The sequence below is a fragment of the Budorcas taxicolor genome, chromosome 9 (assembly GCF_023091745.1).
Source record: "Budorcas taxicolor isolate Tak-1 chromosome 9, Takin1.1, whole genome shotgun sequence".
Classification (NCBI taxonomy): Eukaryota; Metazoa; Chordata; class Mammalia; order Artiodactyla; family Bovidae; genus Budorcas; species Budorcas taxicolor.
In genome coordinates this window covers 36,242,763-36,267,000 of record NC_068918.1, presented here as the reverse complement: position 1 = coordinate 36,267,000, position 24,238 = coordinate 36,242,763, and the positions used below count along the sequence as shown (strand labels likewise).

The 24,238-nt window shown below is 39.1% G+C and overlaps 1 protein-coding gene across 1 annotated transcript in view; it reads right to left on the bottom strand.

Annotated features, from left to right (window-relative positions):
- PREP (prolyl endopeptidase) overlaps positions 1–24,238 on the bottom strand; it is a 141,900-nt gene that overhangs the window by 68,127 nt on the left and 49,535 nt on the right. The window contains exon 7 of the mRNA XM_052646028.1: positions 13,630–13,735. Within this exon, the coding sequence (XP_052501988.1) occupies positions 13,630–13,735 (106 nt within the window). The remainder of the gene's footprint in view (positions 1–13,629; positions 13,736–24,238) is intronic.

The window sequence follows — 24,238 nt, the reverse complement described above, 5'->3', positions numbered from 1 at the left end:
CAGTATACACAGAACATACTCTGTATGATTTCAATCTTTTTAAAATTGTTGACAAAAATTTGTGGCCTAATTTTTCTTTAGTGCCTTTAAAATGTTTATATAACTGAAAAGAATGTGTATTTTTCAGATTTATGCTGTGAAACGCTGTTGCTGTTTACAAAATGAAGCAGGGCAAAAGCTAACAGAGTCTTGTCAAGAGAATGCACTTGATCAGAGCAAACACACTTTTTCAACAACCCAAGAGATGGCTCTACATATGGACATCACCAGGTGGTCAATACCAAAATCAGACTGATTATGCTCTTTGCAACCAAAGATGGAGAAGTTCTATACAGTCAGTAAAAACAAGACCGGGAGCAGACTATGGCTCAGATCATGAGCTCCTTATTGCAAAATTTACACTTAAATTGAAGAATGTAGGGGAAACCACTGGGTCATTCAAGAACAACATAAATCAAATCCCTTATGACTATACAGTGGCAGTGACTGATACTCAAGGGATTAGATCTGATAGACAGAGTGCCTGAAGAACTATGGATGGAAGTTTGTAACACTGAACAGGAGGTGGTGACCAAAACCATCCCAAAGAAAAGGAAATCCAAGACTGAAAAGTGGCTGCCTGAGGAGGCTTTACAAGTAACTGAGAGAAAAAGAGAAGTGAAAGGCAAGGGGAAAAGGGAAAGATATGCCCAAAGGAATGCAGAGTTCTAGAAAACAGCAAGAAGGAAAAAGAAGGCCTTCTTTAATAAACAATGCAAATAAATAGAGGAAAACAACAGAACGGGAAAGATCAGCGATCTCTTCAGGAAACTGGAGATATACAGGGAACATTTCATGCAAGGATGGGCACGATAAAGGACAGAAATGGTAAGAATCTAACAGAAGCAGAAGATATTAAGAAGAGGTGGCAAGAACACACAGAAGAACTATACAAAAAAGGTCTTAATGTCCTGGATAACCACGATAGTGTGTCACTCATCTAGAGCCGGATATCCTAGAATGTGAAGTCAAGTGGGCCTTAGGAAGCACTAAGAACAAAGCTAGCAGAGGTGGTGGAATTCCAGCTGAGCTATTTAAAATCCTAAAAGATGATGCTGTTTCAGTGCTCCACTGAATATGTTAGTAAATTTGGAAAACTCAGCAGTAGCCACAGGACTGGAAAAGATCAGTTTTCTTCCCGATCCCAAAGAAAGGCAATGCCAAAGATTGTTCAAACTTTTATGATTATGCTCATTTCACATGTTGGCAAGGTTACACTCAAAATCTTTCAAGCTAGGCTTCAGTAGTACATGAACCGAGAACTTCCAGATGTACAAAAGCTGGATTTAGAAGAGGCAGAGGAAGAGATCAAATTGCCATCATTCACTGGATTACAGGAAAAGCAAGGGAATTCTACTTCCACTTCACTGACTATGCTAAAGCCTTCGTGGATCTAAAGACTTGTGCTAAAGACGGTGTGGGTCACAATAAACTGTGGGAAATACTTAAAGAGATGGGAGTACCAGACCACCCTACCTCTCTATTAAGTAATTTATTAATCTTTTGTTTGAATCTAAATATTTATTGGCTTAAGGGGCCATTTTTTCTATCAGTTAAAGGTCTGATTGTAGATTTGTCATTAGTTGTATTTCTGTTAATTTTTACTTTCTGTATTTTGAAAGTACACTGTTAGATACATACACAATTAGAATTATTATATCTAAATGAAACTGAACTTTTTATGATTATGAAGTTTTATCTCAAGTAATGTATCTTGCTTTAAAGTCTACTCCAATATTAAGACAGCTACATCATTTTCATTTTAACAAATTTGGCCAGTTGTCTTCTGAAAAATGGATGGTCTCAATATGTTCTTCTCCATGTCTCCTAACCACTCAAATGCTTTCCATCTCTCTGTGGGTTGCATTCTATGTAATTTCTTTTTATATTCACTTTCACAAATTCTCTCTTCAGCTATGTCTCATCTCTTCTTTAACCTAATAACCTAACTTTTAACATGAATTATACTTCTAATTTTAGAAGTTCTACTTAGTCCTCTTCCAAATGTTTGGTCATTATTTATAATATCTTGTTTCTTGCTTATGTTTCCAAGCTTCTCATTTGTTTTTTTTTTTTAAAGCAGCATCACTGTTTTTAAAAGTGCATTTACACAATTATTTTATATTCAGTTCAGTTCAGTTCAGTCACTCAGTCCAACTCTTTGCGACCCCATGGACTGCAACCTCCCTGTCCATCACCAACTCCCAGAGTTTACCTAAACTCATGTCCATTGAGTCGGTGATACCATCCAACCATTTTATCCTCTGTTGTCCCCTTCTCTTCCTGTCTTCAATCTTTCTCAGCATCAGGGTCTTTTCCAATGAGTCAGTTCTTCATACCAGGTGGCCAAAGTATTGTGGTTTCAGTTTCATCATCATTCAGTTCAACATCATTAGGAATCTGATAATTCCGCTCTGGTGTGACTCTGTTGGCTCTGCTTCTCATGGTGGTAAACTTCTTCATCTGATCTGTGATTTCTGATTGTGAATTGATTTCCCTTGATATGCCATCTGTGAGAATTCTTGGAGGCCTGGATTGAGGTGACATTATTTCAGAAAAGATCTGTATCTGGCTTCTGTTTGCTTCTTGGGAGGCAACCAACCTGGGAGCACTTTAAATTCTTGGCATGGAGATTTTTGGACCCCATAGAGAGAATCAAGTCAATGTGTGCACATGTGAATATCAGTCCTTCTGTTTTAGGAGAATTCAAATCCTGCCTCCAAGATAGAGACAGGCAGGTTTCCTTACTACATACCTTGCCTCTCCCTAACTTCCCACTCCACTGTTGGCAGGTCTATTTCTCAATAATCCATACACCACCACAAAAGGGAATCTCAGACTCAAAACCCAGCAGAAACATTCTGAGACAAGCCAGCTTACATCCCAGGATTCCTGCTTTCATTCTGTCTTTGGTCTCTACAATTTATCTTCTTTTGTGCCAATTAGCAATATATTTAGTAGATGCTTTATTAACTTTTTACATTTTGGTTGTTTCAATTAGACTATTCAAGTAGATTATTATATCACCTGCTACATTCCTACAAACTAAAGTCCTTCAATTAACTGTTATAAATAATTAAGTTCCAAATCTGAGTCAAACTTTTTTCTTTTTCCAGTGACAAATTGCTGACCCCCAAAGCAGGTGACCCATTTAAAGACAAACGCATCTTAGTTTACGTAAAAAAAACACTTTAAAATGAAACCCAAAGACTATTATTCCTTATAAGACAAAGTAAAAAAAAAAACTGGTTGGCAATGCAAAATTTGCAGAGAGTCAGAAAGCTACATTTTTTAATTATAAGAATGATGAAACAATTTTCTGGACTGTGACATTTGTAAACACAAAGTCTTAGTTCAGGGAAATGTCAGATTCCTTAAATGTTCCCCTGACAATAAAGCATTTCCTGATGTGAAACCTTTATTTCTCAAAGTAACCATCTTACGGTTTCTGACGTAAAGGTCTTACGGCCATTGCCATGGTATTTACTATGACCCTACTTTTCCCTGCCTATAGAAAAGTCACTGAAACGTCCACCAAAGGCAAAACAGCATAAATTTCTGTATAGTCAGGTGAACCTGAAGATGTCATGCACTTGTTTTAAATAATCAAGCTCCAAATAGTGCTAAAACAATTTTAAAAAGTTTGTGGTCATTATCTGCCACCAATTTCTGAGACACTGACTTTAGTCGTAAGTGCACACAAGTCAGACTTAGGAATGTGGCTGGATTTATACAAATCCAGCTCTAATAGGAAAAGCTGTTCAAAGCACCAGCTCACAGGGCAGCACATTCAAAACAAGGGCTCATAAAATCCTTTGGCTCTCTGGGAACCCATGCTGCTCAGGCTTTGGCCACAAGATAATTCAAGAGAAATGGTATTCCAGTTGAACAATGGAACTCATTCCATTTTGTTATTCACAAGTTAAAACATTATTGATTTAATTTTAAAAATTGAGTTACTTAAAAAAAAGAGAGATGTGGCTAAACTCTCAAACCATCTCACTTTTGCCCACCTCTTCTGAAGCATTTTTGTGTGTAAGTGGTTCTTCCCTTTGAAGTCAACAGAATTTGATTCCCAAACTTCTCTACACTGAAGTTGAAATTATGTTTTATAAATCTGTTTCTTGGTGGGGGAAAGATTAGTTTACTGAGTGAAGGTAAGCTTAAAATATCTAAAACTTTCTCTAGAGCAATTTATTACTTGTATTGCTTTCTTTGAAAATCAATGTTATTAAGTATATTCCATAGAAAATGTTTTATAAGCTCTCTCATACACTGACAGAATACGGAGGCCTTGGCCTCTGACAACAGTTAACAAATGCAGAGCAGACACGGGTTATGCTCCAGGACTGAGGAGAGCAGAAGGCTGCTGTTCTCTCTGGCCTGATGCCTTCATTCTGTCGCACCTGCCACACGGTGATGGCTAAAACCTGGGTATGGAATCCAACTGACCTGGGTCTGAATCTTTCAACAGCATCAGAAAAGCTAACTGGCCTCACCCTTCTCAGTTTCCTCAAGGTAACAGCACAGGCTCCTTAGAGGCTGTTGAAAAGACAATGGGATATCTAGAACTTGGCACACAGGAAATGCTAAGAAAATACTCACTACCATCCCAATGCTGGTTATCACCCCAGCATTCCTCAAATGACAAAAATAAGCAGAATGTGGCTTCAGAACAGCACTATTTATTTGCTAACAGTGAACTTATAAAAATCTAATTTCCATCTCTCAGGGCACACAGCCATTTTCCTAGGAAAACACCTTTATAATCACTAATTTAAAAATTGGTAAAATTTTTAATTTTGTCGCTAGTTCTTCATATTTTACTTCAAAATTAATGGTTTTTTTCTTACTTTTATACTGTCTTTTGATGTTCCAATTCTTTGGGGTTGCTGGCATTCCCACTCAGAAACACAACTTATTTTCTGATAATTCCCTGTCTCTCACAGAAGCCCTCTTCCTTAGTCTGACTTTTTAATACTCTGATGACTTTGCTCAACTTGAGACAACTCATTTGTTTCAAGTTCCTTGAATGTTTATTCCCCCCTCCACCCCCACCTTTCCTCTCCACTTCCGAAAGATGGCCAGCCCCACCAGGCATGAACATGGGAGTCAAAATTGTCCCAGATACCCAGAAACAAGAGGTCACCTGCCTTGCATTGCAGAGATGGCTGAGTGAATAATTTAAGTGTCTGACAAACACTAAGCTTCCTTTTGTAGCACTATGTTAGCATGTAGTGTAGATTGATTTCTAATGCAGGTGAAAGCCAGTTTTCTTTACTGACATGAAAGCATTAAGATGAAGACATGGTGAATGCTAAAATTTTATCAATCTAAAATGATCAAACTTTCCGCAAAAAAAGGTAAAAAGCTGAGAGACATGTTAGTAAAAGTCTGGATGAAACTTAAGATAAGCTTTTATTTCCTTACAAAAATCAGCACGTCAGCATCACTCATCTTTTCCTCCAATGTTGTTGCTCAGTTGCTCAGTCATGTCCGACTCTGCAACCCTATGGACTACAGCACCCCAAACTTCCCTGTCCTTTGTTATCTCCCTGAGTTTGCTCAAACTCCTGTCCATTGAGTTGGTGATGCCATCTCATCCTCTGTTGCCCTCTTTTCCTCCTGCCCTCAATCTTCCCAGCATCAGTGTCTTTTCTAATAAGTTGGCTCTTTGCATCAGGTGGCCAAAGTATTGGAACTTCAGCATCAGTCCTTTCAATGACTACTCAGGGTTGATTTCCTTTAAGATTGACTGGTTTGATCTCCCTGTTGTCCAAGGAACTCTCAAGAGTCTTCTCCAGCACAATTCGAAAGCATCAATTTTTCAGTGCTCAGCCTTCTTTATGGTCCAATTCTCACACATCAGGGTCTCATACATGACTACTGGAAAAATCATAGCTGTGACTGTACAAACTTTTGTTGGCAAAATGATGTCTCTGCTTTTTAATATGCTGTCTAGGTTTGGCATAGCTTTTCTTCAAAGGAGCAAGCATCTTTTAATTTCATCCCTAAATGCTGTGTCATGAGCAAAGACCACTTCAGGTCCATTTTAAGGATGATCACACTGAAGCAGAATGGTGTTAAGTTACCAACAACAAAGACTTTAGACACTCAAGAGTTCTTCGCACCTAACAATTACTTCTTATGGATCCTATTTAAAAACTTCTTATATAGTTGTACGTTAATTCAGAATAGGGCCAAATGGTGTTTTGCTGCTGATTATCCTATAAAATAGGGGGGGGAAGTACCCGACCTGCTACAGAAAAATGAAAGAACACAAAAGAAAGGGGAACAAACAAAAGACAGACAGCAGAGAGGAGTGAGAGGGGATTTAGAGTTTCCAAACCTCAGACAGGTCCTAACTCTTGGCCTGGACATGCGTGCTTGGTGACAGCACCGTTGATAACCCTGACGCTGTGCACTGGCCGTTTCGTGGCCTCCGTCCAACTGGCGGGGAGCACACATCCAGCAGGGACAGGCTGTCATCACTGCCGCCACCCAGCACAGCGCCCGGCACAAAGTACAGCATAGACGCATGTCTGCTTCATGACTAAATATAACATTCACATAATCCTGTTTCAGACTGAGCCTTATATACATTTCTCAATAAGGTAAAGACAAGAGAAGTAACCGAATTTAAAAGAAGTTAGCAGTTTCTTCCACTTTCCCAATAAGGACATTTAGAAATATAATACACAAAAGTTAAACATGTATAAAAGCATGTTGAACATCATCTTTTGTATTTTTAGGGTGTAAATTTTCATGAAAATATTTTAAAAGTTCACATATTGGCAAGAAAAAGGAAAACTCTGAGGTCTGACATTTAATTGTAATGCAGAAAATATGTGAACATTTACTCTAAATTTAGTCAATATGAAACAACTTTATATATTCATAATATTTATAGCAAATTTAGGAAACAAAGTATATACATGCATAAATAAGTATATATATATTTCAAAAGAAACAGTAGTCTTGATTTAGAAAGGTACAGAAATAGAAGAAAATCCAGACACAAATCATACTCTTGCAAGGTTCCAGATGATTAATTTCAGCTACTCCCCAGGCATGAATCAACTAAGAACGGCAGGGGTCAAGACTCAGCTGCCTTTCCCACTGCAGAACTAATAAAATGTCATGCTGCCTGGTGTCCTAAGTGATACCTTGGTACCTCTATACTTTCAATTATAAACAAGAGAAGCAGAAACCTTCTGCTCACATAATATACAGGACAGGCGAGACATGGTCTCTACTTTATCGTCCTCAGGATTTAATAGAAAACAAACAAAAAAAATAATTCAAAAAAGTTAAACAGGGCAGAAGGGTAAAGATTACTCACAAGTAAATGAACAAGGTGGCTTCTCAAGCAGGGTCAACTGAGCACAGGATCTCTAAAGGGGCAAGTGAAGTTATCGGAGACAAGCTGGTACCCACCTACTGCGAGTCTGTGTTAAAGAAAAGTTATCCGACAGTTGTTAAAATGGTAATGAAGACTACTCAAGACTATTGCAATAAGGGAGAGAGATCACACAGAACTCAAATACAGAAAAGATAGCTGGAGGTTTATAGCCAATGTGCAGAATGAGGGGGTGGGTGGATTGAAAATTACTAAGAGAAGACATCAGGGTAGCAGGATTCTTGGTGAAGGCAGGTTAAGCTCATGAGGGATAGCTGGCGGAAGGGGACCTGGATCCATACCAAGGGTACAGGACTATCTTTAAACTGACCTAGCAGGATTCTCACTACAACTGGGGCTCTGCAGGCCCAGAAAGTTGAGTTGGGGGACAAGGAACTAAGACTGAAGCCTAACTGGGAAGAGGCTCAGAGGAGCCTGACTCAAGCCTGGTCAAGGAGAGAATCTCTATTGTTGTCAGGCACTGTTCTAGGTGCTGGGGACCCTATGGCGAGTCCAAGGATTTTGTATGGAGAGAAAAAAGAAATCAGAACAGGGGAAGGGGCCGAAGGGCCAGAAGCAGGAAAGGTATCACAAAAGCAAGAGGAAGCAGGTTAACTCCTGGGCAGAAGTGCCTCTTTCCCCAGAGAAAGCAGACAGTGACTCGGGACATGTCTCCGGCAGCCAGCGCAGAAGACGGTGCAATGTTCCTTGGAGGGGGCCTGCTTAGCTATTTTGAACACTTGGAAAATCATAGAGACTTCTAAGGCCCAGACAAGAGGCCAAGTGCAGTTTCCATCCAGTGATGAGTGAAGTGTTCAGAAAAGTAAGGACAGGAGCAGCTACAGCATCAGCTGCAGTTCCTGTGAAGAGCCATGGCCCACAGTTTGCAAGAAATGTGGTCATATTACTAAGTAAAAATACTGCAAATGTAAATGGCAGAAGTGAGGTTCTCCAAAGAGAGGCAAGGGTAAAAGAAAGATCTTGCTCACAGCGTAGCACAGAGCCAAGGTCAGCTAGTCCTTGAACAGAAAATCAAACTGGCATAAATGTAAATCACTCAGAGAGCACACTTTTAACTCTCAAGAATTTAAGATTTTTTTTCCATTCTATATTTATTTAGTATGTGTTATCTTCTTCTGTGGTATTAAGCAGCCACTGGCCATTTTTTGCTGCTTCTCATTTCAAAATGCACACAGGCAGAAGGTTTTCTTGGAAAACAAAAATGACAGAAATGTTACAAAAGAGCTTGCTCAGTGAAATTATTTAGTTCTCTAGACAGGATATTTAGTGATGCCCTAATAAATGAAGAATTAATGTAGAGGGAAATGCTGGTAAATCTCCCTGCCTTTAAGGTAAACATGATTAAAATGGTAACAGAAAGGCCTGAGGTTATCACAAGGGGTATCAATTTATGCAGTATAATAGTGATGATTTCATAACACTGGATTTAGTTTTCAGTTACCAGCTATTCAGTTTAACTCACCTACTATTTCAGTTAACTAACACATTTAGCACTTGACTTAAATACTATTCTTCCCCTTAGTTTAAACAGGGCAACAAAAATGCTGGAGCAGTAAGGGAACAGCACGGAAAAGATTCTGGGTGGCAGTCATGGTCCCCAGCTGGGTATACGCACTCTGGAATTTTCAGTTATCAACCTGAAAAATTAAACATGTCCCCCATGAGAGGCACACCTCTTCGTGTTTTCTTCCATATAAGGACTCTGCTGATTATGAATTGAGTTTTACATAAAATAATACCAAGATCTGTGTTTAGAGCAGCTTTGATACTAAAGACACATTATTTTTAGGGCATCTTTAATCTATTTAATCTACTACCTAAAACCATTGTGTGATGACTCCAAATTTTCCCCTTTCCATCAAAAAACAAATGGATAAAGAAAGAAGGTATATGTGAGAATCCACTCTACGCCGGAACCCTGCTAAGCCCTTTTCTGTGCATTTTCAGTACTCTTCACTATTGCTAAGGAGGTATCACTTACCTATTGCTAAGCAGGTATCACTGCCTCATTTGTAGTTGTGCAAATATGAAGAGAGAAAGAATAACTTTTCCAGGGTCACCAATTATTTAGTGGTACAGTTGAGATTTTAAAGTCATTGTCTCAATATACCCAACTGTGATGAAGAGGAACTATTTTAAAAAATTTAACGATCACAATATCAATCTTCTATGTCTCTCCTGTTATAAAAGAAATACACCAAGTGTCTTCAACACGTAAACTCACCCACAGTACTTGTTTTTTCTAACCAGTCACAATCATGTAATTGTGGATGCATGCTCAGTCGCCCAGATGTGTCTGACTGCTTGCAATCCCATGGACTGTAGCCTGCCAGGCTCCTCTATCCGTGAGATTTTCCCAGGCAAGAATACTGCATTGGGTAGCCTCCTACTCTGGGGGATCTTCCCGATCCAGGAACCAAACCTGTGCCTCGTGCATTGGCAGGCGGATTCTTTACCGCTGAGCCACGTAGGACGCCCCAATCATATAATTAACTCATACTAAATCAGCAGTCAATTAAAAAAAAGCACATGCACACACTACCACCACTCCCCCCCAACCACACACACACACACACACACACACACACACACACAAAGATCTTTCTCATCCTGACCTACACAATTAATTGACTTTTGAACCGAAGAGTGGGAACTGATTTCTAGTTCATTTTCTTAGTACTGGTCAATCACTCAGCTGTTGAGAGCTTTCAGAATCCTAGGACTGCCATTCAAAAGAACTCCTTTGAGGCCTATGATATTCATAGGTTTAATGCTAGTAAAGCGAAAAAAAAAAAAAAAAAAGACAGGCCCAGAACCATACCCAGAATTTAGCAGCTATCACTGGAGAACACTCTACAAATTGCTCCCAATCTGTCTATGTGCAACTCAACAGCTTAAAATCCATCTATCTTATTCATGTACATTGTGTTTTCTTGCCTACATGATATTCTATACTTTTGAATCAATGATTTCCACACACCGGTCAGTTTAGTATTCTCATTTTTAAAAACGGTATCAGGTTATTGTAAGACTTGTTTGCTCTATTCCTTTCCATGTGGTTTTCCATGAGCTCACTGGGAAGGTCTTTTTGATACATCCACTTGTCTAAATTGATGTACTGAGTTAACTGATCAAACACTAATCTAGGTGTTACTGGGGAGGAATTTTATAGATATGATTAAAGACCATAATCAGTTGACTTTAAGTAAAGGAGATTATCCTGGACAGTCTGGGTAGGCCTGAGCTTTCCAGCAGAGCTGAGGCTTCCCTGAACAAGAAGAAATCCCACTTGTGGATGGTAGCTTCAACCTATGCCTGAGAGTTCCAGCCTGTCCCTCCTGATGGCCTGCCCTACTGGTTTCAGACTCTCCTAGCCAGCCAGGCCCCTAATCGTGTAAGCCAATTCCTTGCAATAAATTTCTTCATATATATCTCCTACTGGTTCCACTTCTCTTGTTAAACCTTGACAGATACATTCACTAACCATCAATATTTCACAAATATAAAACACCTAGCAATAACTTTAGTAAGAAATATGTAGTTTCCTATATAACTCAGAGGTACAGTCCCAAATAAATGTGAAGATTTACACACAGTCTTAGTCAAACATATAGCTGGGTTTTGTTCAGACCAAGGCAAAATAATCTTAAAGTTCCTCTAGAATAATTTTTTTTTTTAAAAAAGAGAGAACAATTTGGAAAACAATAATTGCTAAATTTATTGAGTGATTACTCTGTGCTGGGTTTCTCACCTAAGCTACACAAAAATTACGTAGAAAACAAAGACAATGGTCTCATAAGTCAAGGAAAGATCAAGTTAGGAAGGGAAGCCAGGACCTGGCATATTCTCTAAGTATCTTCCAACCTGAACATAGCCTTCAGGATTTTTTTAAATGCTTCCCTCTTTCATTCCTCATGTTCATTCATGGCTGCAAGGACTAGAATCTTATTTATGAGGGCCCAGTGCACCTCTACACTGCCTTCCTCCTGGAATCCCAATCTCTGCATATCATACCCTCCTCATTAATTTCTCATAAATGCTGAAAACATAGGGCAGAAAGAGGTAGTGGGGAAAAAAAGGTAAGGACCCTAAGTGGTCAGGAAGAAAACAGAGGCACTGGCACTTGCTAAGTCTCATTCAAAGTAGTACTGTTTATTATGAAAGTGGACACAGACATAGTTCAGAGTGCAAACGTGTGGATTTTTCTCTGCATTTGGAGTCAATTAAGCAATTTCTGTATCTTTTAATAACAGGCCTGAAGTGAAGTGAAGTCGCTCAGTTGTGTCCGGCTCTTTGCGACCCCATGGACTGTAGCCTACCAGGCTCCTCTGTCCACGGGATTCTCCAGGCAAGAGTACTGGAGTGGGTTGCCATTTCCTTCTCCAGAGGATGTTCCCCATCCAGGGATCGAACCCGGGTCTCCCACATTGTAAGCAGATGCTTTACCGTCTGAGCCACCGGGGAAGTCTACAATTTGTAGATCTTTTGTGTATCTTTTAATAGCAGGCCTACTAATAATTTAAAGATATAATGGAGTAATAAGTAAAAAATGAAAGCAGCGCTCTCTGGAGGAAGACACTGCAACTGAAATTTTTGATAAACTGGACAAAGGCAAAGCCCCTTCTACCATCCTAGGTCCAAGCAGTAAACAGTGGGCAGGACTACAGCACAGTAATATCTGTCAGCTTGTCTAAGATTCGGCCTTCCATGCTCAGCTCTGAGTAGGGCTAGACTTGCAACTCAGGTGAGTGATTCTTGAGCGGTGGTGTGCATCTCTCAGAGAATGTAAAAATCAAGGTGGATGTAGTACTCATGAGATCAAAATGGATGTATCTTTTGTTTTATGGATCTTGCTCAAAGAAGTTTAAAAATGATGCAGTACCCAATTAATAATGTAAAATGGTACATATTTTCTGATCATAATGTAATATAGATAAAATACTAATAATGAGGGAATCTAATCAACAATTAGACATGAATACAATATTGTATATTTTAAAAATTTGTGTCAACTATCTCTGAAATATGGGGCTTCCTATGTGGCACTAGTGATAAAGAGTCCATCTGCCAATACAGGAGACACAAGAGAAGCGGATTCAGTCTCTAGGTTGGGAAGATCCCCTCGAGTAGGAAATGGCAACCCATTCCAGTATTCTTGTCTGGAGATTCCCGCTGACAGAGGAGCTTGGTGGGCTAGAGCCCATAAGGTCACAAAGAGTCATAAACAACTGAGAGACTGAACATACACATCTCTAAAATGTATTTATTTCATATTAACCAGAATATGGGGTAATTGTGCCATTATCTGGGTGCTAAGGGCTTCCCCAGTGCCTCAGTGGTAAAAAATCTGCCTGCAACGCAGGAAGTCACAGGTTCGATTCTGGGGTCGGGAAGATCCCCTGGAGGAGGGAATAGCAACCCACTCCAGTATTCTTCCCTGGAGAATATCATGGACAGAGGAGCCTGGCAGGCTATAGTCCATGGGGTCCCAAAGAGTCGGACAGGACTGACACAACTAAGCATGAGCTCGAGCACTGGGTGCTAATATCCCTGATAGTTTTGGGGTCTGGGAATTCTCAGCACAGTAAATAATGCTGTTGAAAAGCTTTAATGCTTGATGATGGTGCTGATATGATATAAATATTGGAGGAAAACAACATTTAAAATAAGCCATCTCCAGAATTCACAACTGGCTGGTCCTATCTTGATACCTAACAGTTTCAGGAAGCAAGTTAAGCTAATACTACACGTGTGTCCAGCACTGAGAAGCTGTCTTATGATCACATATTAGCCTGATAAATTGTCACTGGTGTCTGATCTCTTTCCCGTGACAGTCTGCACCATCACACCTAGGCAGTAATAATACTACAGATCAAAGGGCCAGCTTGCCTGAACAATCTTCATCTGCAATGTAGACAGGATACTTTCACACAGAGAAACATACAAAAAATTTGGTTAGCCTTGATCTACAGAAAAAATGCTAAAGCCAACAAGAGCTTCATTCAATTTTTTTTCATTTTAAGGAATAATATCAAAAGAAAAGATCATAAGACCTGAGATGACATGATTAAATAGAAGAAGGTTTCCTGGGAAATCAATTAGAAGACCAACATAATTGCTTTTTAATGGGGCTCTCTGGAATAATCATCTGTGTTTGAAAGACAGCTTACCAGTGATGCCATTGGGCTCCTGATGGAGGTCACAGTACCAGAGTCGGTTTACAGGATCACATCCCTCCCTTATCGACAATAAGACGTAGCGACCATCGTCAGATAACTACAAGGGAAACAAAAACAGCACAGGGAACTTAGTAGAATATATTTTTTGTGAGAACACTGTTACACATTAAGTTAAAAAAAAATTCACTGGTGTATCTTTACTGCAAACTTATGATTGGATAAGAAAGTTAGAAAAAAAGATAACATCAATTTTAACTTATCTTGCAGTTAATCACTTTAACAAAACATAGTGAAATATTTAAGTTGAAAATATCAGTATATATAACTGAATGTCATGACTCAAAATGCCTTTTACTTAGCGCCTATTCTTTATAGTCAATAACACTGTAATAATTTTGTATGGTGACAGATGGCTATGGGACTTGCCATGGTGATCATTTATCGTAATATATTTGATTGTTGGATCACTATGTCATACACCTAAAACTAATGTAATATTCTATGACAATTGTGCTTTTTAAAAAGTTTTTAAAAAATAGTCTATTCTTTAAATGAAAAATACATGCAATGTCATTCTGAATATTAATAACCTAAATTTGAATTTTTATCATGCATTACACATTTCCAAGGAGATCCAACCAGTCCATTCTAAAGGAGATCAGCCCTGGGTGTTCTTTAGAAGGAATGATGCTAAAGCTGAAACTCCAGTACTTTGGCTACTTCATGCGAAGAGGTGACTCATTGGAAAAGACTCTGATGCTGGGAGGGATTAGGGGCAGGAGGAAAAGGGGACGACAGAGGATGAGGTGACTGGATGGCATCACCGACTTGATGGACGTGAGTTTGAGTGAACTCTGGGAATTGGTGATGGACAGGGAGGCCTGGCATGCTACGATTCATGAGTCAGACACGACTGAGCGACTGAACTGAACTGAACTGAACACATTTTAAAAGCTGTACTAAATACGTAAGAATTAGCAAAATGGGTGTGAATGCACAAAAGTTCATTTGTGGTTCATAATGTTCATGTTAACAAGTTTCTATTGAATAAATGAACAACTTTTTACATGGATCTTTAGTCCCCTATACACAAGTCAGAAGAAATAAAAGGCTGTGCTTCAGCAGCTATCTTTTACAATACTAAACAGAAGAATCTTAGGTAGCAAAAAGAATCTTGATAAATACTAATGCTACAAGTAACACTATTCTGAGTTGTAAATAGTATCAGACTATATATATCCTTTGCAACTAATTTTTTCATTCAATATTTTAAAAATTAATCTATGTTGATACATGTATATTTGCTTCACTGGTTTTAACTGAGGTAAAACATTCCACTCTAGGAAAACACTATAATTGATTCACCTTCCTACACATGAGCATTTAGATCATTTCCATTTTCTTTATTTGTGGTTTTCGTCCTTCTTACAAGCAACACTTGTGCCTTCATATACATGTTTCTTAAGGTACATAACTACAAGTAAAACTGCTCAGTGATACAATATGCACAGATTCTACTTCACCAGATGTTGCCAAATTATCTTCCTAAGTGATTTTACTGACTTACACTCATCTATCAGTTATTTTCCACATCCTATTCTGAAGGTGAATTATATGCGCCATCTTCGCTAGACCATGGTACCAAGATATTTGGTCAAACATTATTCTAGATGTTTCCGTGAAAGTGTTTTTCTGAATGAGGTTGACATTTAAACTGGTGGACTTTGAGTACCGCTGATTACCCTCCATAATGTGATGCACCTCAACCAATCAGTTAAAGGCCTTAGCAGAAAAGCCTGATCTCCCCCAGCCAGCAGGAATTCTGCCAGCAGGTGGCCTCTGGCTTCTGAACTGAAACTTTCCTGGGTCTTCAGCCCGCCAGCCTACCCTGTAGATTTTAGAAGTGTCAAGCCTCCAAAATCATGTTAGCCAATTCCTTAAAAAAAATTTATCTGTCTCTGCATATATCTTGTGTGCTCAGTTGTGTCCACCTATTTGCAAGCCTATGGACTTCAGCCCACCAGGCTCCTCTGTCCATGGGTTTTTCCCAGCAAGAATACTGCAGAGGGTTGCCATGCTCTTCTCCAGGGGATCTTCCCGACCCAGGGACTGAACCCGTATCTCCTGAGCTGCAGGCAGATTCTTTACCACTAAGCCACTGTTGAAGCCCCTATACAAACCAACAGGATATTTGTATATCTTATATATATATGTAAGATATATTGTAATATATATAATTATATTGTATGTTAATATATGTTATGTTAAATATATATGTAATTATATATATTATATGTATATAAGATATATCAAATATCTTATTGGTTCTGTTTCTCTGGAGAACTTTAACTAATGCACTTACCAACAACATCTATCCTTTCATTTACTCATAAAATAAATATTTGCTAAGCAGCTATTATGCACAAGACGTTTTCCTAAGTGCTAAAGATAAACTGGGGCTTCCCAGGTGGCGCAACTGGTAAAGAAGATGCTTGCCAATGCAGAAGACACAGGAGATGCGGGTTTGATCTCTGGGTTGGGAAGATCCCCCGGAGAAGAGCATGACTACCCACTCCAGAACTCTTGCTTGGGAAATCCCATGGACAGAAGGAGCCTAGAGGGCTGTAGTTCATGGGGTTGCAAAAGAGTTGGACATGACTTAGCCACTAACCAACAACAGCAATGCAGTGTATCATAAAATGGTAGATGTCATACTAACCCATGAACAGGCCTGGGTAAGGGAGGCAGGGTGTGTGGGCACAGACTGTGGTTTTAAATATGGCAGTTAAGGCAGGCTTCATAAGAAGATGTCTTTCCACTGTCTTCTGACTGTCACTGTTTCAGATAAAGTCATTCCTTATGTTTTTTTCCCTATGTATAATGTGTTTTCATATCTGGCTGCTTTTAAGATTTCCTTACTGTCTTTGGTTTTCTGCAAATTGATAATTTACTTTAACTGGAGTCATCTCGTTCAGATTTGTTGAGCTTCTTGAATATTTGGATTTGTCTATCTAATCAAATTCATAACATTTTTGGCTGCTTTTTCCTCATATAATTTTTGTATCCCCTCACCCCTACCCTAAGACTTCAAATACATCATGTTAGGTCACTTAGTATAGTTCTACAGTTGAATGAGACTGTGTTTGTTTTTGTTTCAATTTTTTTCCCCCCTCTCCATGGCTTAGCTTCAACATGCTGTCTTCAAATTCACTGATATTTTCTTTTATAGTATCTAATCTGTTATTAAGCCTATGTAGAGAATTTTTTGATTCAGATAGTTTATTTTTCACTTCCAGAAAAATACTTGGTTATTTTTATATTTTCTGTTTCTTTGTTCATTTACATTAACACTTGCTAAAATCCTTTTAAATTTATTTTCATAATTGCTTTTGAAAAGTCCATATCTGTTAATTCTACTACTGTCATTTCTAGATTTGTTTTATTAACTAACTTCTCTCCTGGTTATAAGTCACATTTTCTTGCTTCTTTACACATCCAGTAATTTTTTAAAGTTGGATTTTGAACATTCTGAGTGCCATCTGGATTTTTTTTGGGGGGGGGGTCCTTCTTTAAAAAGTTTTGAGGCTGTTCATTTTATAGATCAGCTTGATCCATTCAAGGCTTATTTTCAAGCTTTGTTGCGGCAGGTCTCCAGTCATACTGCAAAAGCATGAATGGGCCATTCTGGGGTTTTTGCTGAATACCCTGGTTGTTCACAAGTCCTTTCCACTTTAACTGGTTAGAATGTGAAAATCTCCCATTTGTTAAATCTCTAGTAGTTGTCAGCTTACAAGTTCCTGGTGGTTGTTCACAGCTTGAATCATGGAGCCTCGGTCTATGCATGTATGGCGTAACAGTCAGTCTAGGATTCAGGGGGACACCAAGAAGATTCCCAGGACTCTTAATGGGTGGTTCCCCTCCTTTGGTTTTGTGCCGGCAAGTTCCAGGGGCCTCACTCTTCCTCAATTTGGATCTTTGGACCCCTAATCCAGTGAGGCTGCAGTATCCTGGGGGTTCTTCTTCCTTGTGCCAGAATCAGAAAATTCCTCCAGGCAGAAACCTGAGGCTATCGTAGGAGAACATCTCTCTCACAGATTACAGTCCTACGATACCTGTAGAGCAATATCTCCAACAGATGTTTTTTCCATTCTGTATAGTTTTCTACCTGTTTATGGTAGCAGGGCTAGCCCAGTACCAGTTACACTTACGGCCAGAAGCAAAAACTTGTCATTATATTTAACTCATTTTTAATTCTTTATTGGATACATTTTTAGGGTATATTATCATATGTTTAAAATACATAGATGTAAAAATTAATAACGTGTAATTGAGGACTAATTAAAAAGAAAATATTTATGATTCATAAAAAAACCTAATAATGACATAGTTTTTATCTTATTACACAGTAGGATAATTTAGGGTTTTACTTACTAAAAGTAGCATCAAGCTTTTAGACTTGAAGGAATTAGATTCCAGCTCTCTGGAAACGTCCATCCACTTTCTATCAGCAGGTTTATAAATCAAGTGTCAACTAGGTCTCTTCTGCATTTATAAATTAATCAAAATAGCTGTATGTGTCTAAAACATCCAGCATTTTTAAGCACACTGTATGTTAAACATCTTTTTCTCAGGAAAAAAAAAAAAAACTGTTTTAAAGCACAGAGGTAATCAGTAATTGTAAAACAGAAGTGGGATTCCAAGTAAGTATAGTTTGATCAAAGATTCTCGGAAAATGTTTAATGTGGCTGTTCTTTGTGACATTTTGTCTAAGTTCTGAAGTAGTCTCCTTTCCTAGAAACTGAATCACATTTTCTTGTATGAGTTTTGGTCACAAGCTACACAAGAGGCCAAATGATTCAGGTACACTCTCTCCATCTCTGTCTAGGCTTCTTAGAGTATTTTCAAAGATTGTCATATCGTTTTGGAAAAACTGCATATACATTTATGATTTCCATGAATTCTTTTCTCCATCCTCCATCCAAATTACTTGTCATTATGCTTTAAGTGGGTTTCTTCAAAATGAATATCTGAGTTGAAAACTCAATCTAAGAACCTGTATTTTGTCTTTCTAATTGTTATTGCTTCTACATCTTACTTTTAACCTTCTAGTTAACTTGCTTTTCCCTTCTCATTTCCTTTTTATACTGTATTAATATAAACTTTTAATTAAGATAAACTTCTTCATAAACTCTTCCCCTTCATTGACTGGCCTGTAAGTTAAATGCTCTTGTTTCTAGTCTTTTATATATTTTCCTTAAGTTTTTCATATACAAAGCCAATAAACCAGTGTCCAGAAATTCAGTTTCACCTTATTTTTAAACTGTCCTATATTATTAAGAATATCATTAGCAACATCACAATTGTCACTTTATTAAATGTAATGGAAAGCAGCCTCATTAATAATATTTCATACTTTTATTCTCTTGTCCTTTAAACAAAGACAGACTCTTACAGCTTAGTGCTTAGAGTCATGCTACATCAATCATAAATGATGGCTAATTCAGCGCCAGCGATTCAGCCAACAGAATGACAGGGCAGTAAAACTCACTGCAAGAACCACACCAAACCTTCGATGACAGCTGTCTCAAGCACATCTAATGAGTTTTTCTCGGTATTTCTGGCTGCACTAAATGGCTGCAGCAGTTTATATTTAATCTAAGGCAGGAAGTTCCAAGGGAATTGCTGTTGGGATGCCAATTAAGTCAGTCTCTCTTCCTTACAACTCAGATATTTCATAGGCACTAAACAAATATGCTCAACTGCAAACAACTCTGAATTTTCAAATGCTCACGCATTTATAAGTCATTGGTGCCCCCAAAATATATACATTAGGAAATACCTTCTTACACCAAAATATAATCAGTAACAATGCATATCCAACCACCGCCTCACATTCAGACTATTTCAAGACAGTTTAAAAAACCGAATTTTGGGAATCACTGGGAGGGGAAGACAAAAATACTGTTGGTTGAGGAGGAGACCTTAAATCTCAAGAGCAGAAAGCAAATTTGCTGAAATCCAGATAAAAGGAAAACAGAAAAGCAGGAGAGCCAAGGGTCCCATCAGGCCTTCATGAACAGAATAAACTCCAGTTCACAGAACACTGTTTTCCTTTAAACAATATGACATCAGAAGAAAAACCATGTTCTCTGGAATCAATTAATCTCATTCAAAACCACTGACTTTTTGCAACAGGGGTGCAACAATGCTAGCCTGACCGATTATGAAATATGTAATTCTTAAGTTACAGCTTCCTTTCACTTTATGTTCATATAATGTTAAGCAAATTTTCCTTAAGTCAAAATGATTTTATTTCATGAAAATCTGCCTTTTATATAAATAAATTTTAAGAAAAACAAAATTCTAAGAACTACTATAAATAAAATATTTACATTTGTTGATACTAAGTCCACTGATTATATTTCAAACAACACCAACTGAAAGCTAAAACTCTTTACCATTCTTACTACTGACAATTCTTTTTAAAAAAAGTGTATTTCCCTTTAGACACAAGTTACCTTGACACTCTAATTGTATGATGCCATTTGTTGAATTTGGTTAAATATCTTTAGAAAATGCTAATTAATACAGACAGGAATAATATCTATTGATGTTATTAATATCTAATAATATTTGTTGATAAAAGTATCTGGAACAAGAAAAATTCAAATGTATAAAGAACGTGGTATTCACAGAAAGTGTGTTGGTCATTCAATTATGCCCAACTCTTTGTGATCCCATGGACTGCAGCCCACCAGGCTCCTCTGTCCATGGAATTCTCCAGGCAAGAATAACTAGAGTGTGTTGCCATTTCCTTCTCCGGGGATCTTCCCGACCTAGGGTTGAACCTAGGTCTCCCACACTGCAGGCACATTCTTTACCATCTAAGCCACTAGGGAAGGTACAAAATATTTGGCAATCTGCCGGTACTTAGCTATTCATTATCCATAACCAGATGACCTTGAAAGATAAAAAAACAAAGCCAAAAGCCATCCTCCCTTGCTCTGGGGTAGATGAGGTTGAAGATAAAACTGTCATAAATGGTGGCTGGTTTTAACAGGAGAATCCACTGCCAGGTAACTTTCCATCCCCTTTACTGAAGACACAATTTAACATGTGCCACCAACCACAGGCATCTACTATTTAGGGGACTCAGAGCTGAAGCTGTTTATTCAAGCAACATTTACGGAGAGTCTCCTGCAGCTGAGCCAGGCTCTAGAACACACAGATCAGAGCAGGATAGGGCTTTGAGATCGAGGGCTCAGGTGGGAAAGTCAGACACACACATTCACGCACAGATATAAAGCAATACTCTAAATACTAATACTGGAAATCTAACAGGGAGGGGTGCTGGAAAGAAGAGTGAGATCGGAAAAGGTCTCAGGGAAGGAATGGTCTCTAGTTCTTTAAAGAGAGCAGAATTCCTCTAAAAATGGTTGCTTGACTTTTTCCATTCTCACAACTGCTATGATGGCATAGTCTCTGGTTCAGAGAGCTGTACCTAACATACTCATTCTTAAGTACACACCTCACAGACAGCAGCATTCGTAGTGGACGCGGCACCCTGCTGAAGCACTCATTCCCCTAGCTGCACGGTGCTGGGAGCAGACAGCACTCAGCTGAGAACCTCAGGGCCTTGTCCTCCCAAGCATATATTCTTCTGGGTAAATGCCACATGCATAGAGAGGTACAAAAGCCCAAATCCCTCACTCCTCGTTAGGCAAATGCTGAAGGGCTAATAACCTAGCTCATAGGCAGTGGCAGCCCACTCCAGTACTCTTGCCTGGAGAATCCCATGGATGAAGGAGCCTGGTAGGCTGCAGTCCATGGGGTCGCAAAGAGTTGGACACGACTGAGTGACTTCACTTTCACTTTTCACTTTCATGCATTGGAGAAGGAAATGGCAACCCACTCCAGTGTTCTTGCCTGGAGAATCCCAGGGACAGGGGAGCCTGGTGGGCTGCCGTCTCTGGGGTCGCACAGAGTCAGACACGACTGAAGCGACTTAGCAGCAGCAGCAGCAGGAGCTCCCTGTAGGACTGGCTGAAGACCCTGTCATGACTTACTCAACTTCTCCCCCTTCGACCTTCACTCCTCACCATCAGTCAGTCACTCAGTCGTGTCCAACTCTTGGCAACCTCATGGACTGCAGCATGCCAGGCTTCTCTGTCCCCAGCATAGGCAGATGTTTTCAAAGCACTCCCACTAAACCTAACCTGTGATACCATGCAAGGCATCATTTCACCTGGTTTCTCATCTTGACATATTTTATACTATTCAAAGGAAACCTTCTAAAGTGGTGGTTTCTGGTTTTGAAGAGGGACACCCAGTCAATAATAGCTGCCATGTGCATTTCCAATTATCAAAAGGAAGGGCATAAAATATGGGGTTATCAGACTTTATACTTTCATCAAAGAAGCCACATTACTTCACTGAGAAAATTTAACTGTGTGTACTGTGGTTTTAAGCCAAACCGTGAACTTCCTGATGTTCAAGCTGGTTTTAGAAAAGGCAGAGCAACCAGAGATCAAATTGCCAACATCCGCTGGATCACGGAAAAAGCAAGAGAGTTCCAGAAAAACACCTATTTCTGCTTTATTGACTATGCCAAAGTCTTTGACTGTGTGGATCACAATAAACTGTGGAAAATTCTGAGAGAGATGGGACTACCAGACCACCTGACCTGCCTCTTGAGAAATCTGTATGCAGGTCAGGAAGCAACAGTTAGAACTGGACGTGGAACAACAGACTGATTCCAAATAGGAAAAGGAGTACGTCAAGGCTGTATATTGTCACCCTGCTTACTTAACTTATATGCAGAGTACATCATGAGAAATGCTGGACTAGAAGAAACACAAGCTGGAATCAAGATTGCCAGGAGAAATATCAATCACCTCAGATATGCAGATGACACCACCCTTATGGCAGAAAGTGAAGAGGAACTCAAAAGCCTCTTGATGAAAGTGAAAAAGGAGAGTGAAAAAGTTGGCTTAAAGCTCAACATTCAGAAAATGAAGATCATGGCATCCGGTCCCATCACTTCATGGGAAATAGATGGGGAAACAGTGGAAACAGTGTCAGACTTTATTTTTGAGGGGCTCCAAAATCACTGCAGATGGTGACTGCAGCCATGAAATTAAAAGACGCTTACTCTTGGAAGAAAAGTTATGACCAACCTAGATAGCATATTCAAAAGCAGAGACATTACTTTGCCGACTAAGGTCTGTCTAGTCAAGGCTATGGTTTTTCCAGTGGTCATGTATGGATGTGAGAGTTGGACTGTGAAGAAGGCAGAGAACCGAAGAATTGATGCTTTTGAACTGTGGTGTTAGAGAAGACTCTTGAGAGTCCCATGGACTGCAAAGAGATCCAACCAGTCCATTCTGAAGGAGATCAGCCCTGGGATTTCTTTGGAAGGAATGATGCTAAAGCTGAAACTCCAGTACTTTGGCCACCTCATGTGAAGAGCTGACTCATTGGAAAAGACTCTGATGCTGGGAGGGATTGGGGGCAGGAGGAGGAGGGGACGACCGAGGATGAGATGGCTGGATGGCATCACGGACTCGATGGACATGAGTCTGAGTGAACTCCAGGAGATGGTGACGGACAGGGAGGCCTGGCGTGCTGCGATTCATGGGGTCGCAAAGAGTCGGACACGACTGAGCGACTGAACTGAACTGAGGCAGTAATATTTACCAAGGAAACCTTTGACAGACATCACACAAAATATTCAATGGTGTATGTATTTTATACTTTATTCTGTTAGACTCACATGTGCTGTTCCAACGCACACATGACTCAACACATTCGGGAATACAATCCCTACAGTCAGCTGCCAGCAAACATGAAATTTACAAATAAGCAGGAACCAGGAGAAACCTCCAGAGAATCTCGTCCCAAATAATAGGTTTTTATGAAATTTCTTCAGTGAATACCTCATGGAGGTGTCACCGTGATCCATTCAGACCAGAGTCTGGGTCAAGCTGCACTGTGTTCACAAGAAGTCAACATTTCTACCACTAGCTCATTTGAGGCTTTTTTAAAAAAATAGGAAATCAACAGAAATAAGTGTTAAATGAAACTAATACACTGATAATAGCAATTTCTCTAGAGAACAGGATCTTTGTATTTTATTTTAAACAATAAACTTATTATTACTAGCATAAAAATCCTGAAGAAGATGAATCTGGTTATTTTTAGTCTCAATATAGTAGAAAAAAAAAAAAAGCTGGGCTTTCCAGATGACCTGAATAAGCCAAAAGCTTTTCTTCACGCACCTCATATTAAGAGAAAATTGACAGATGATCACTCCTTAATGTTTTAAACTCTCGACCTTAATGTTTTAAACTATCTCCAAAACTGTCTTCCAAAACATTAAGACACATAACTAATATTTACATATATATAGAATATGTGCACTTTCATCAAACTTATTATCCTTTTCAAAAAAAAAAGCTCGTAACTGTTTTATGCTAGAGCTTCTGGACTCCATGGTTATATCAGTTCAGCTCAGTCACTCAGTCGTGTCCAACTCTTTGCGACCCCATGAATCGCAGCACGCCAGGCCTCCCTGTCCATCACCAACTCCCGGAGTTCACTC